General features: G+C 38.3%; 1 protein-coding gene across 24 annotated transcripts in view; it reads right to left on the bottom strand.

The window, feature by feature from the left end:
• SOX6 (SRY-box transcription factor 6) overlaps positions 1–13028 on the bottom strand; it is a 458734-nt gene that overhangs the window by 257770 nt on the left and 187936 nt on the right. For all 24 annotated transcript variants that reach the window (XM_050954523.1, XM_050954527.1, XM_050954538.1 and 21 more), the window contains one exon: positions 2905–3115. In XM_050954523.1, coding sequence (XP_050810480.1) covers positions 2905–3115 — 211 coding nt within the window. The remainder of the gene's footprint in view (positions 1–2904; positions 3116–13028) is intronic.

The following is a 13028-nucleotide window of genomic DNA, read 5'->3' as shown; positions in this document are numbered from 1 at the left end:
GATGACTCTCATTAATAGACAGCGGCTTTTGAATGTTCTGGACTAGGAACACTGTTATACTAGGTCATGACTGTATCAGGGCTCAGTCTGACCCATGCATAGGACTCTTCAGCAGCCCTGGCTGTGTATCATCTTCAGAAGAACTATCAACTTACTCTAAACAAGCCTATTTTGATGGTTATTTGCTGAAAGACAAACCTCTTTGGCCCAGCTATACTTAGGCGATTATTAGGTCATTTAAAAGAAAGGGTCTGCTACAGGACAAAATGTGTTTATTAACCTATGTCTCTTTCCTGCAATTGATTCAATGCAAACACAGCAAAGAATCCTGTGGCACCTTATAGACTAACAGACCTTTTGGAGCATGAGCTTGCTCCAAAACGTATTAGTCTATAAGGTGCCACAGGATTCTTTGCTGCTTTTACAGATCCAGACTAACACGGCTACCCCTCTGATACAATGCAAACACAGGGTCTGCCCATACATAGTCAATTGCAATATTTAAAACATGTAATCGAAACCAGTTTTTAAATGTTCATTTTATTCAGATCAAACAAACGTGAAAAGTTGTGGATTGCCATTTTGCATTACCCATGTTTTTCAGGTAAACACTGAAGCAGGTACGTTCAGCATTTTGCTATTTCACATGCACAAATACCCAAATCTACCACAACAATTACAATCTATTTCCACTCAATATAAAAATTAACAATATCTGAGATTTTGGAGCATGAAACACATTGCACAACTGCAAAGATTTGCTGCAAATTAATTTTCCATAGTCACTGATTAAATCACAGTGCAAATTGATGCCCAACAATTATTTCTTGCAATAATCAAGTGACCTTTCTCTGCAAAAGTAGCGGGGCAAAAATAATAATTTAACATGAAGATGCGGTCAGCCACTTTTGTGCCAAAGTAAAGAGGCATTAAAATGAACAGTGCTCCAGCATTAGCTGTTCCTCAGAAAGCAAGATTTTATAAATCATGTAAAAACTCTTCCTCATGGGAATATGGAGAATAGAGAACTCTTACATTCGGTAAAAAGTGGTCTTTTTTTGTATAAAGTACCTCTCTAGATTAAATCAATGCTAGTATATACTAACAAAGAGTGAGGATAGAAAAGACATCAGAATTAGTAGGAAGAGAAGTTAAAGTGTTTAACCCATCACATTAAAATATTAACTGTAAACTATTTGATGTACATTTGGTTTTACACTCCACACAATGTACTTTTGGAAAAGTTTTAGCAGTGGTGTCACTATGATCAACAACAACTTCAAACTCCAGCAGCAAGTCTGAGCCAAGAAGCCTTTGATTAGCATGGAGTGCAGAACAACTGTTAACTGACTGTAAAAAAAAAAGATTTTGCCAAAGTAAAATTTAAAATAGTTTCCTAGTCTAGCCATCAAACTTAAGAGATAATTTTTAAAAGAATGATCTTTACAGCTGAAAACAGACAGATGGTTCTCAAAAATCTGGGACATTCTTTGGAGATGCTTCTCCAGCGTAGGAAAGGACACCTATAGAACATAGTTAACTATGTGCCTGTCATTTAAAAACTATGCCAAGAAATGTAAAAACCTTCACATATCTACCTCCCTGCATATTTTCCCCATATTTAAATAGGTTGTTTCAGTTGTAATGGATTTCTACTTTGCTACACAGAGCCTGAAGATCTCACCATATACCCTTAAAAGCCTGTGAGCCAAATCCTCAACTCCAGAATGTTACAGCCCCCTTAATCCTGAAATACCCACTGATTGATGGGGGAGATGGAAGACTCTGAAAGCGTCCTGCTCTCGCATGTTTTTTCACAGATTTTTCATTGCAGGGGGCAGGACTTGTCCCACCGCAGAACCATAACCGTGTCTACTTTAGGATCCTCTGACTTCCTGAAAGTTTGTTGTTGTTTTGCCAGAACACTCCCTAAGCAGGAATTCCATGGCACGGAGGCAGAATAGGAAAAGCCTAAAGACATAGAACTGTGGATTCTCCACTGGAGTCTAGGTGAAGGGGTATTAGGTTATGGGCACCCGCTGCTCTAACCCGCCCTCACTCTGACATACAACCCAACCATCTCTTCTTTAACACAGATGCTGTGCAGGTCTCCCCATGGGCTCAGGGACTGGGCAGATGGTGCACAGAGGCCTCACTACACATGAAACATGAAGATCTCTGTGTAGAATCCATCCATGTGCAGATCTAGAAGGATGAACTCACTTCCCCAGTTCTATTTAGTCCTTATTCAGGCAAAACTCTCATTTAAATCACAGAGGTTTATGCTGATTAAGAACTGAATACAAGGTGATTCATTGCCTCATGATTTATCCCTATTTTTGTATTTCCTTCTCACATATGCACATATGTTTTATAAAATCCATTTCTTCAGCCACAGATCTAGATATACAGGTCAGAGCTAACTCCTCCTTAGCCTTAGAACAATTGCCTACTTTCCTGGCTGCAAAACTTGTTATGAATAAAGTGAAGAAAGATGACAATTACTGAGATAAAATTAAATAACTAATGTTTTTCTGCACTTCTATTGTTCAAAACAAATATTTTCACTTAAAAGGAAAAAAATTACTGAAATAGATCCATGAACATGATGAGACCAGATAGCAATTCATCATAATTTTTTTTAATAAGCTGAGGCATCATCTAAGCTTAAATCTTTGCTTTGACTCATAGGCACCACCAAAAATTCAGAAAGTTTTAGAAAACAGAGATATTTGTCTAACATGCCTAATGGATCACAAACTGCCATTGCCATGGTAACTGTGAATAACTTTTTCCCAGTTATTGCCAATTATGCACTTCTCTGGCTCTTGATACCCCACACATTCTTTAAGGTATAGAACCTGCAGGAAAAAATATATTACAACAGTCTCAGCCCACACATACCTTCCTGTTCAGTCCTGGTCATTTCCTCTAGTTTCTTCTGTTTCAGTGTGTCCACCACATCAGCAAGGCTTCCTTTGCGGCGTTCTGGAGTTCCAAAATTAACACTGGTCATTAGCTCACTGCGATCGCGACCTCCTTCGTCGGGCTTGTGTGGTGAGGTAGAGGTATTCCGGAAGGAATATAGGGAACATAACTTATTATTCTCTGACTCCTGCAAAAAACAACATAACATGAAAACACAAACTATTCCACTTGTATCTGCAAAATTTGGATTAGATGATAAGTGAAGGTATATAAATATTACACTGAGCGGTTTACAACAGTAAATTAGGCAACAGTCTCTAAATTCCATGCTAAGGAATGGTTCTGTTACCCATGCACCTGAAGGGATCCCCCAGTTCCCCAGGGCAAAGTGCAATTTAAGGAAGGTGGTGGTCTTAAAGAAGTTTAGTTGCCTTAGGTACAATGTTTGATCATGCCCCTGCCTTACTTAAGCCCTGCCTTGTCCATGATTCTCAGCTTTCACACTTCCTCCTTAAGATACAGAATACTTCCTACTTAAAGAATGACAGATTAATTTTTTTTTAATGAGAAATGATCTATTGCCATTTGTTTCAATGAATGCTTTAGGCCTCTGGACTCTTCTCCTGGTTTGCGCAATTTGCATGTTGATCCCTTACATGTAGAATCAAAGAAAGCACAAGAGAGATCAAATTAAAAACATTGGGCCAGATCTTCAGCAGGTGTAAAGCAGTATAGCTCCACAACTTCAAAAGAGGTAAGCCAGTTCATACCAATTAAGGATCTGGGGTCCATTGCTTTTATGGAATCATAAAAATATAGGGCTGGAAGGAACCTCAAAAAATCATCCTGTGTAGCCACCCATGCTGGACATGGTGGCTAGACAAGGCATGGCAGGACCAAGTATACCTAGACCATCCGACCAGTGTTTGTATAACCCAGGGTAGGCAACCTATGGCACGGGTGCTGAAGGCAGCATGCGACCTGATTTTCAGTGGCACACAAACTGCCTGGGTCCTGGCCACTGCTCTGGGGGGCTCTGCATTTTATTAATTTTACATGAAGCTTCTTAAACATTTAAAAAACCTTATTTACTTTACATACAACAATATTTTAGTTATATATTACAGACTTATAGAAAGAGCCCTTCTAAGAACATTAAAATGTGTTACTGGCATGTGAACCTTATATCAGAGTGAATAAATGAAGACTCGGCACAGCACTTCTGAAAGGTTGCCAACCCCTGGTATAACCTGTTCTTAATAACCTTAAATGACAAATTCCACAATCTCCCTTGGAAGCCTGTTACAGTTCTTAACTATCCTTATAGTTTGAAAGTTTTTCCTAATATCTAACCTACATCTCCCTTGCTGCAGATTAAGCCCATTACTACTTGTCCTACCTTCAGTGGACATGGAGAACAATCGATTACCATTCTCTTTATAACAGTCCTTAACATATTTCAAGATTTATCACATAACTCCTCCCTCTTTTGGGGGGGGGGGGTCAATTAACCTTTTCTTATAGGTCAGGTTTTCTAAAACTTTTATTATTTGTATTGCTCTCCTCTGGACTCTCTCCAATTTGTCCACATCTTTCTTACAATGTGGCACCCAAAACTGGACACAATATTCCAGCTGAGGTGTCACTGGTGCCAAGTAGAGCAAGACAATTACCTGACATGTCTTACACACGACATTCCTGTTATATGCCCCAGAATGATAGTCTTTTTTGTAATTGCATCTCATTGTTGACTCTTATTTAAATTGTGATCCACTATAATTCCCACATTCTTTCCCACAATACTATTGTCTAACCAGTCATTCATAATTTTGTATTTGTGCATTTGACCTTTTTCCTAAGCACAGTACTTTGCACTTCTCTTTACTGAATTTCATCTTCTTGATTTCAGACCAATTCTCCAATTTTTCAAGATCATTTTGAATTCTAACCCAGTTCTTCAAAGTGCTTGCAACTCCACTCATCTTGGTGTCATATGCAACTTTTATAAGCAAACTCTCCACTCCCATTATCCAAATCATAAATGAAAATGTTGAATATTACCGCACCCAGGAAAGATCTCTGCATGATCCCACTAGTTTGACAGTAGCACACTGATAATTACTCTGAGTACAAACTTTCAACCAGTTATGAACCCACCTAACAGTAATTTAATCAAGACCACATTTCTCTAGTTTTCTTATGAAAATATCATATGGGACTGTGTCATAAGCCTTGCTAAAAATCAAGATATATCACATCTACTGCTTCCCCACTAGACCAGCAACTCTGTCCAAGAAGGAAATTAGGTTGGTTTGGCATGACTTGTACTTGACAAATTCATGTTGGCTTTAACCTGTTCTTCCCCTATTCTCGCTTGTGCTCCTTCTCCTCTGTTTTTAATATTAATTCTGTTAAGCATCTGGTCACAATTAATCTTTCTAGTGAAGACTGAGGTAAAATAGGCATTAAACATCTCAGCTTTCTTGATGTCATCTGTTCTTAGCTCCCTTTCCCCACTAAGTAGAGGACCTACACTTTCTTTCATCTTTCTCTTGGGCCTAATGTATTGATAAAACCTTTTCTTATTGCCTTTAATATCCCTTGCTAGGTGTAACTCATTTTCTGCCTTCACTCTTTTGATTTTGTCCTTACATGTTTGTGCTATTATTTTGTATTCATCCTTAGCAATCTGTCCATGTTTCCACTTTCTGTATAATTCTTCTTTGATTTTCAGGTCATTAAAGAGCTCCTTATGGAATCCTATTGGCCTCTTATTAGTCTTCCTGTCTTTGCTTTGCATTGGGGTAGTTTGCAGTTGTGCCTTTAATATTTTCTCTTTCAGAAACCATCAGTTCTCCTGAACTCCCTTTTCCCTTAGATTTTCTTCTCATGGGACCTTACCTACTAGTTCTTTGAGTTGTTAAAATCTACTTTTTTGCAGTCCATTGTCCTTATTCTGCTGCTTTCACTCCTTCCTTTCCTTAGAATAATGAAATCTATCATTTTATGATCACTTTCACCCAAATTTCCTTCTACCATCAGATTCAAAGGAATAGAGAAAATCAAATGAATACACATAATTACACTGAATATATGATATGCATACAATGCACATTCATGTATTACTCCTTCAGTCTTTAGGTCATGTCATTTTCTTACAGAACAAAGATTAGAATACTTCTGATATACATAACTGGAAGTAACTTTACAGGCTTAAACAGATAAGAATGAGCAAACAAATGAATTTTAAGTCAAAAATAGTCACATATACTGATATGCATGAGTATTGGGATTGTGTACACCAAATGGGGTATTTGCATAACTTACACAATGAAAATTATACACTGTATCAGAAATAAATAGCACATCTTTTTGGCAATCGAAAGAAATTAGTATTTTGCAAAGAAGCTAAAAACTAAGCACCAATAAGCTGCTGTTAATTTCTTCCTTTCATTGCTCTCACCACGTTGCCCAAATTTGAATCCCTTAATTGGCTTCTTCTCTTGCAGTATTAAATTCAAGCTCCTCAGTCTCCTGTCCAAGGCCCTCATACACATCTCTACTCTCATTTCCTCTTAGTACCATTCACTGAAATGGATATAAGACTGGATTCTCAAAACTCCCTCTTAAAACCTCTGCACCAAAAATTACCCATGCCCTCCACTTCCCCAAATTATTGCTCTGCTTTTTAATTTTGTTGGTTTTATCTAGATAAGATTGTGAACAGTCTGGGGCAAGGAGTATATCTAGAAACTATGTTTTAAGTACTATACATACAATAAAATAATACTGATAATAGTAATATATTCAAGGCTTGATAGAAAATGTGTTAGTACTATCGAGAACCATCCCCCTAATGCCATTGCAAATGCATACCAGTCACAACAATAATATCCTTACTACCCTTTGAGCTGAAGTAGTATAAGGTAGAATATTTACTGTGAAGTGTTCCTGGTGAAATAGAAGTCTGAAGAAAAAGGTAACTAGACAAAGTTAACAATGGCAGACATAAAACCCTGCTCCAGCCTAAATGGGATTAAGAAGTAGCTGTGCAAAACTGCAGAATGAACATACAAACAATGAACAAGCAGGGCAAGGTCTACTGACGACCAAGAAGATGGTGATGACAGATCACCATCTACCAGTGTTCAACATGGCATTATTACCATCATCTACAAAGGTGGGAATATTTGATAGCTATTCTGAAAATGCATTTGTTCACTTATGGGGTATGCTCCACATACTCACCCTGAAGGGGTTAATGTAGGCCAGATGGACCAATTAACCCTTGTAGGCTGCAAGTTGGGGGATATTTGCACTCAGAGCAGAACCCTAATTAAAGGAAGCTCACCTATGGAGGAACTTCTATAAAATCAGGGAGCTGGTAGCAGAAAGGGTACTGCAGGGAGGAGGCTTCAGTCACTCTCCCTGGGATAAGGTAAAGAAAGGGGCTTTGGACCAAAGAGGGAGGGTTTATCTAGCAGACCCAGGAGATAGCAGTTTTGCTAGGATGGAGAATCTGAGCCTTGGATAGGCAGAGTAGGAGAGGAAGAGGAGCAGGAAGGGAGAGGCAGCATTTGAGGTAATACACACCTTGGCTGCTATGGTCCAGATAGGGTCCTGGACCAGAACCCAGAGCAGAGGGTAAACCTGGGTTCCCCTATCAGCCACTGAACAAGTGATGTAGCAGGGGCAATGATCATGAAGCATGTCTGGGACCATTCGTCCTAGTCACTGAGGGAGTGACTCAGCCAGGGCAGTGGACTTAAGCACTGCCTGGGACGCTGTAAAGGAGTTTGACAGAACCTCAGAAGGGGAGGACTATTGTGAGTTGGCCGGAGGGCTAAGCCACAAAGACAAGATGCTCTAGCTCCTGAGGAGCAAGAAAGGAGCTGCAGAACAACACAGTGAGAGAACAGACCTAATCCCTAGAGGGAGGGGAATTAACAGTATCACCCAAAGGCAAGCTCCATGGCCACTGCTGAAGCACCAAGGATGCAGTAGGCCTGTCAACACTGTGCTCCATCTTCAAGGACTGGGTGTCCAGCTGGTGGATTTGCAAAGTTGCAATACCTCTTAGCCCCAAAATCCCCTCTGAGCAGCCATCCACACAGTCTTTCTCTACACATATATTGGGTTAGTGCTTAAAATGTACCATCTTCCTCTGGTTTGCTTTTATTATTAACAAACATCAGTATAACAGTTAAATACATAACTTGGTTCAAAAAAGAGTTAGATAAGCTCATGAAGGATAGGTCCATCAATGGCTATTAGCCAAGATGGTCAGGGATGCAATCCTATCTTCTAGTTGTCCCAAAACCTCTGACTGCCAGAAGCTGGAACTGGATGACAAGGAACAGATCACTCAATAAACTGCCCTGTTCTGTATATTCCCTCTGAAGCATCTGGCACTGGCCACTGTCAGAATATAGGATACTGGGCTAGATGGACTATTAGTCTGACCTTGTATGGCCATTCTTATGTTCTTAACAGCAACAAAAAGCAAAGCATAAATTTCAGCCTAAACCCACTCCCAGAGCCTGGTTTTTTCCCTGCAAGGCTTCTCAGTCAGTCCTAATTCCTTCTGACCCAAAGCCCACTGAAGTCCTTAGGAGTCTTTCCATTACCTTCAATGGGTTTTGCACTAAGCCTTCAGAGAAGGAAGCTAACTTTAATTATACCTCTAAGAAGGGGATAATAGACTCACCTGATCTATAGAGTACACAGAAATAATTTAGAGTTCTAGCACCTAACACCCTGTCCCACTCTGATGGCATACATGGAATGAGCCCCACATAGATGTCCCCTGGGATGCAAAGGTTGAAGCCTATATATGTTAATTTCTCCAAATCCTACCACCATTGAACAGCATGCTGAGCTGAACCACAATGTTTGCACTTTGCCCATAAACCTAGATGCCCACAAAGGGGGAGGGGCAGGATTTGCTCCTGTGAAAATGTATATATTTACTGAGTAGAGAAAAAGTGACAACCTGTGAGCAGGAAAATTGGGTTGGTTCAAGTAGTAATAAACCACTTTAGGAGAAAATCCTCAGAGGAATAAAAAACTGTGTTCCCAGGACTTGATGGCTCTGGAATCTCCAGCACTGGGATCAACATGAGGCTACCCCATTCGCAGTTCCAAAACTAAATTGGCACTTTAAGACACCCCACCAAAGATGAGTTCCCAAAACTCGTTTTCCTCCTAAATTAGCAATTGGAAACAGAATAGCTGAGGAGTCAACAGGAAAACTGCACAAGCTGAAAGATATTCAAGGGATTAAATGGGCAAATGAAAAGACTGAAGGCCAGTCCAGTGTAAATACCTTATCTAATAGCAGCAGAACTATGTTAGAAAAATCTAAATGGCCATGCATTTGGGACAATAATTTCTGAAAGACCCTAGCAATAAGAAAGATTACAAAGTTCAAAAGGAAAAGGCTAAAAAAGACATTTTTATAGCTATTCCACTAGTGTATCTTGCAACTGACTGCATTGTGTGCATTCCAATTATAAAAATAAGCTGATCTCAAGTAAGAAAGTGAACTAGACAGTGGGAGAAACAGTAGGGCAAGGATGGCCTTTTAAGGACATTTTCACTGGGCCGATGACCCATCTATGAGATCTGCTATTTCAAAGGAAGTTCCTACTACAGTAATGATTTATTACTTGCTCAGCCAAGAAGCAAGTTCCTGAAGGATTGACTGCCTTTTCATTTTTTTCTCCTCAATGTCTCAATCAGTTTTAATAAGAGCATAATGAGCTTTTAGTAGAAATTTGGGAGATAAGTGTGTAGAAGGCCACTGTTCCTCCTCCCATAAGAGGAAAAGGGGAAAATAGTTCTCTTGAAGGTACAGAGAGTTCTGTAGAGAAGGAGATCCTACCTTTGTCTGGCTAGCTAGAGCTTGAGCTTCCTGGTATGGTAAGGAGTGTCTTTATTTCCCCCAAGTCAGAATCAACTTAAATGTTGCCCATTGGACAGGTCTAGCAGAGCAGAGCAGATCCATAGCGCTGATGAGAATTCCTAGTTCAGTTCAATTTCTGTCAATACTGCTGAGATTAATTTATGATAGGGGGATGGACAAAAGAATGCGAGAAGCTGGAAATGGGCAACGGGATGAATCGCTTCATGATTACCAGTTCTGTTCATTCCCTCTGAAGCATCTGGCATTGGCCGCTGTTGGAAGACAGGATACTGGGCTATATGGACCTTTGGTCGGACCCAATATGGCCATTCTTATGTGAATATTAACTGAAGATATTCAGATACAGTCTGATGACCAAATACAGGCAGTATTCAAGCTGCCGAGGAAACTAGTCAATTGATACAATCATAAACACTCATTTTTTAAAAAAAATGTTTCTTTTACCATAAATTAGATTTTTCTGACTAAGCTGGAAATCATATCTTTATATGCATTTTCCAAAGTATAACATTTTAACTGATTTCACTGAATAAGGATTTCAAGGTTGAGTAAAAAGACAAAATAGTGGAAAAAAGCTAAATAGCAAACTTGCCGTCTATGCAGAAAAGGTGGATTTTATACAGAGTGCACTTTAGCAACCAAAAAATGATGAAAATCTGGTAGAATGAGCCTACAACATTAATTCAATTCCAAATCAAGAAATAGGAAAAGAATATTAAAATTTATAAATACAAAAATATTATTTCCTCTTGCTAAGAATCATATTTCTCTTCTAATGGGAACAGAGTTGAAAAAACCCACAGATGTAAAATGGTGAATGTGATTCAAACTACTCCTGGTAAAAGTAACATTTACTACAAATAATATAGCAAAGTCCACTTTTTCTTTTCACTTTAACCTAAGCTGAGATCTGGTAAAGAATGCTCACTAGGCTTTTAATAAAATCCTCCCACTCGCATATTATTACTAGTTAATAATAAAGGAATTACACATGCTTATATCAGACTATAGAAGCAGTGCAGAATTTTTCTGATCCTGAAACACGGCCTGTTCATTATCTAAAAATCACCCAGAAAAGGTGACATTTCAGGACAAACTTTTAATATCAGGTTCAATAAAATTGGCAGATGGCTTATAATAAAAAGGTGCATGATAAATCGTAATGCCCTAAGAAAGTTTTCCCTTGTTTTTTTTCCCCCCAGTTTTATGTATGTTTTTAAGTTATCAATTGAGGGTTGACAGTATTTGAAACTTAATTGTCATGCAACCTAGAAAGACAGAGATCCAGCCAGGACAACTGAAATTCAACTACTTACAGCCCAGTGGGGACACCCATAAACCTGTGCTTAAAAATGCTGGGTTTTAATAGACAAAGTAGATATTGAGCCATGATCCTGCTCCCACTGTTGTCAATGACAAAAGTCCCAGTGCCTGCTATACACCTCTCATTTTTGCCTGGTTGGAAAAGGCATATCTGCTGTGGTCTGTGCTCCTACAACAGCATCTTGGTCCACAAAATTTTCAAATAAATTTTTCACTTTAGTTGAAATTTCTAAGTTTTTTATTTTTTAAAGTTAAAATACATTTTTGGTGAACATTTTTGGTTTTCAAAAATCAAACTTTTTTTGTTTCAGTTTTTCATTAAAAGAGTGAAAGTGTTTTGTGGGAAAAATAAAAAAAAATAAATATTTTCAAAATTTCCAGCAAAAAATAACAGGTGTTTTACCAGCTGAACTGCGACATAGTCAGTCCAATCATAGTAGAAAAATATTTAAAATACGTATTATATAAAATATTAATTTCCTTGCCAGGCCATGGCACATGCAAATAAGGATAGAAAATGGCCCCAAAATGTCTTAAATGAGATAAACAATTCAACCTAGCCTGGGCAAAGCACCCTTATACTAGATAAAATATCCATCTATTGTCATAGAACTTGAATCTCTAAATTGACATTGATGAAGTCCAGGAAAACAAAATAATTTTACAGAAGAAACTATCAATTCATGAGTGCTACAATCACTACATATTGAACAATCAAGGAAAGGGTGGTTGGTACACAAAAATCAAACCTTCAGTAAGCCCATAGACTGCTGCCCTAATGCACAGGAAGACTGATGAGGAAGCATCATTTGTGTTGTTGGTACAGCATAGTACAGGCTTTCTTGTGTGAATCCTTGGCCCTTGTTATACCTGGCAGTAACCTTCATTAGCTAATCACGGGGCATAATGGAGAAATATGTGGCACTTTTACAGGTCTTCTCAGTCTGGGAAGGATAAATAGTGATTGGCCTCTTGGGTGGGTCTTTTTGGAGCTCCTGTGAATGGCCCAAGTAAGAGAAGTTCTGTCACAGGCAGAAACAATGTCGGAACAGTTTCAATCTATAATCCCAGCCTGAAGAAGAAGAATGAAAACTTTTCCTGGCAGGCAGTATGTGTTATGTACTCTGTACTCCATACCGGTTCTTTTAAAATCCTTACACTAGGATAATATGTACAAATGTTTTGGCACAAATTTTACACAGAGCATCCGAGGCATATATGGTAAAAATCTCCACGAAACTTATTTGAAATTAGTAGATTTCAAATTCAAATAGTTAACTCTAAAAATAAAATTAAAATTAAATAAATAAAAGCAGTTAGATCATCTTAGATCAATCATCTGCTACAGTTCATATTTTTAAATCATTGTCGTTCTGAGTTATGGCACGTAAGCAGAAAAAATCTTAAGCCCTACAACATTTTTTATTTTATTTGTGAAAAGATGGATTTGATAAGAATTTAATAACTACAATTTTCTCAGTATTGAAAAAAAACCTTCATTTTTTTGTGTGTCAGATTCTAGCACACTTACTTTTGTTAAGTTGTCTGTTATTCTGTTAGTAGTCCCATTGGTTTCAACAGGACTAGTCATGGATAAAGTACTATTCCACATGTATGAAAGTATCAGAAACTGGCCCAACATCCCCAACCTCAGTGTCTAAAGACAGTTTTACAAAGCAACTAAAGTGACACTTCTGAAGCTCTTTCATTTCTAAAACAGAATACACACACGAAATGACAGTTCCAATCTCTGAAAGATAGTAGGGCAGAGTCCACAAAGAAGAGAATTTAATTGACACCATGCAACATACGGTATGTTGATATATCTTACCTTTAACATTACAAAAAAAAA

The sequence above is a fragment of the Gopherus flavomarginatus genome, chromosome 5 (assembly GCF_025201925.1).
Source record: "Gopherus flavomarginatus isolate rGopFla2 chromosome 5, rGopFla2.mat.asm, whole genome shotgun sequence".
Classification (NCBI taxonomy): domain Eukaryota; kingdom Metazoa; phylum Chordata; order Testudines; family Testudinidae; genus Gopherus; species Gopherus flavomarginatus.
This window is presented reverse-complemented; position numbering and strand designations above follow the sequence as displayed.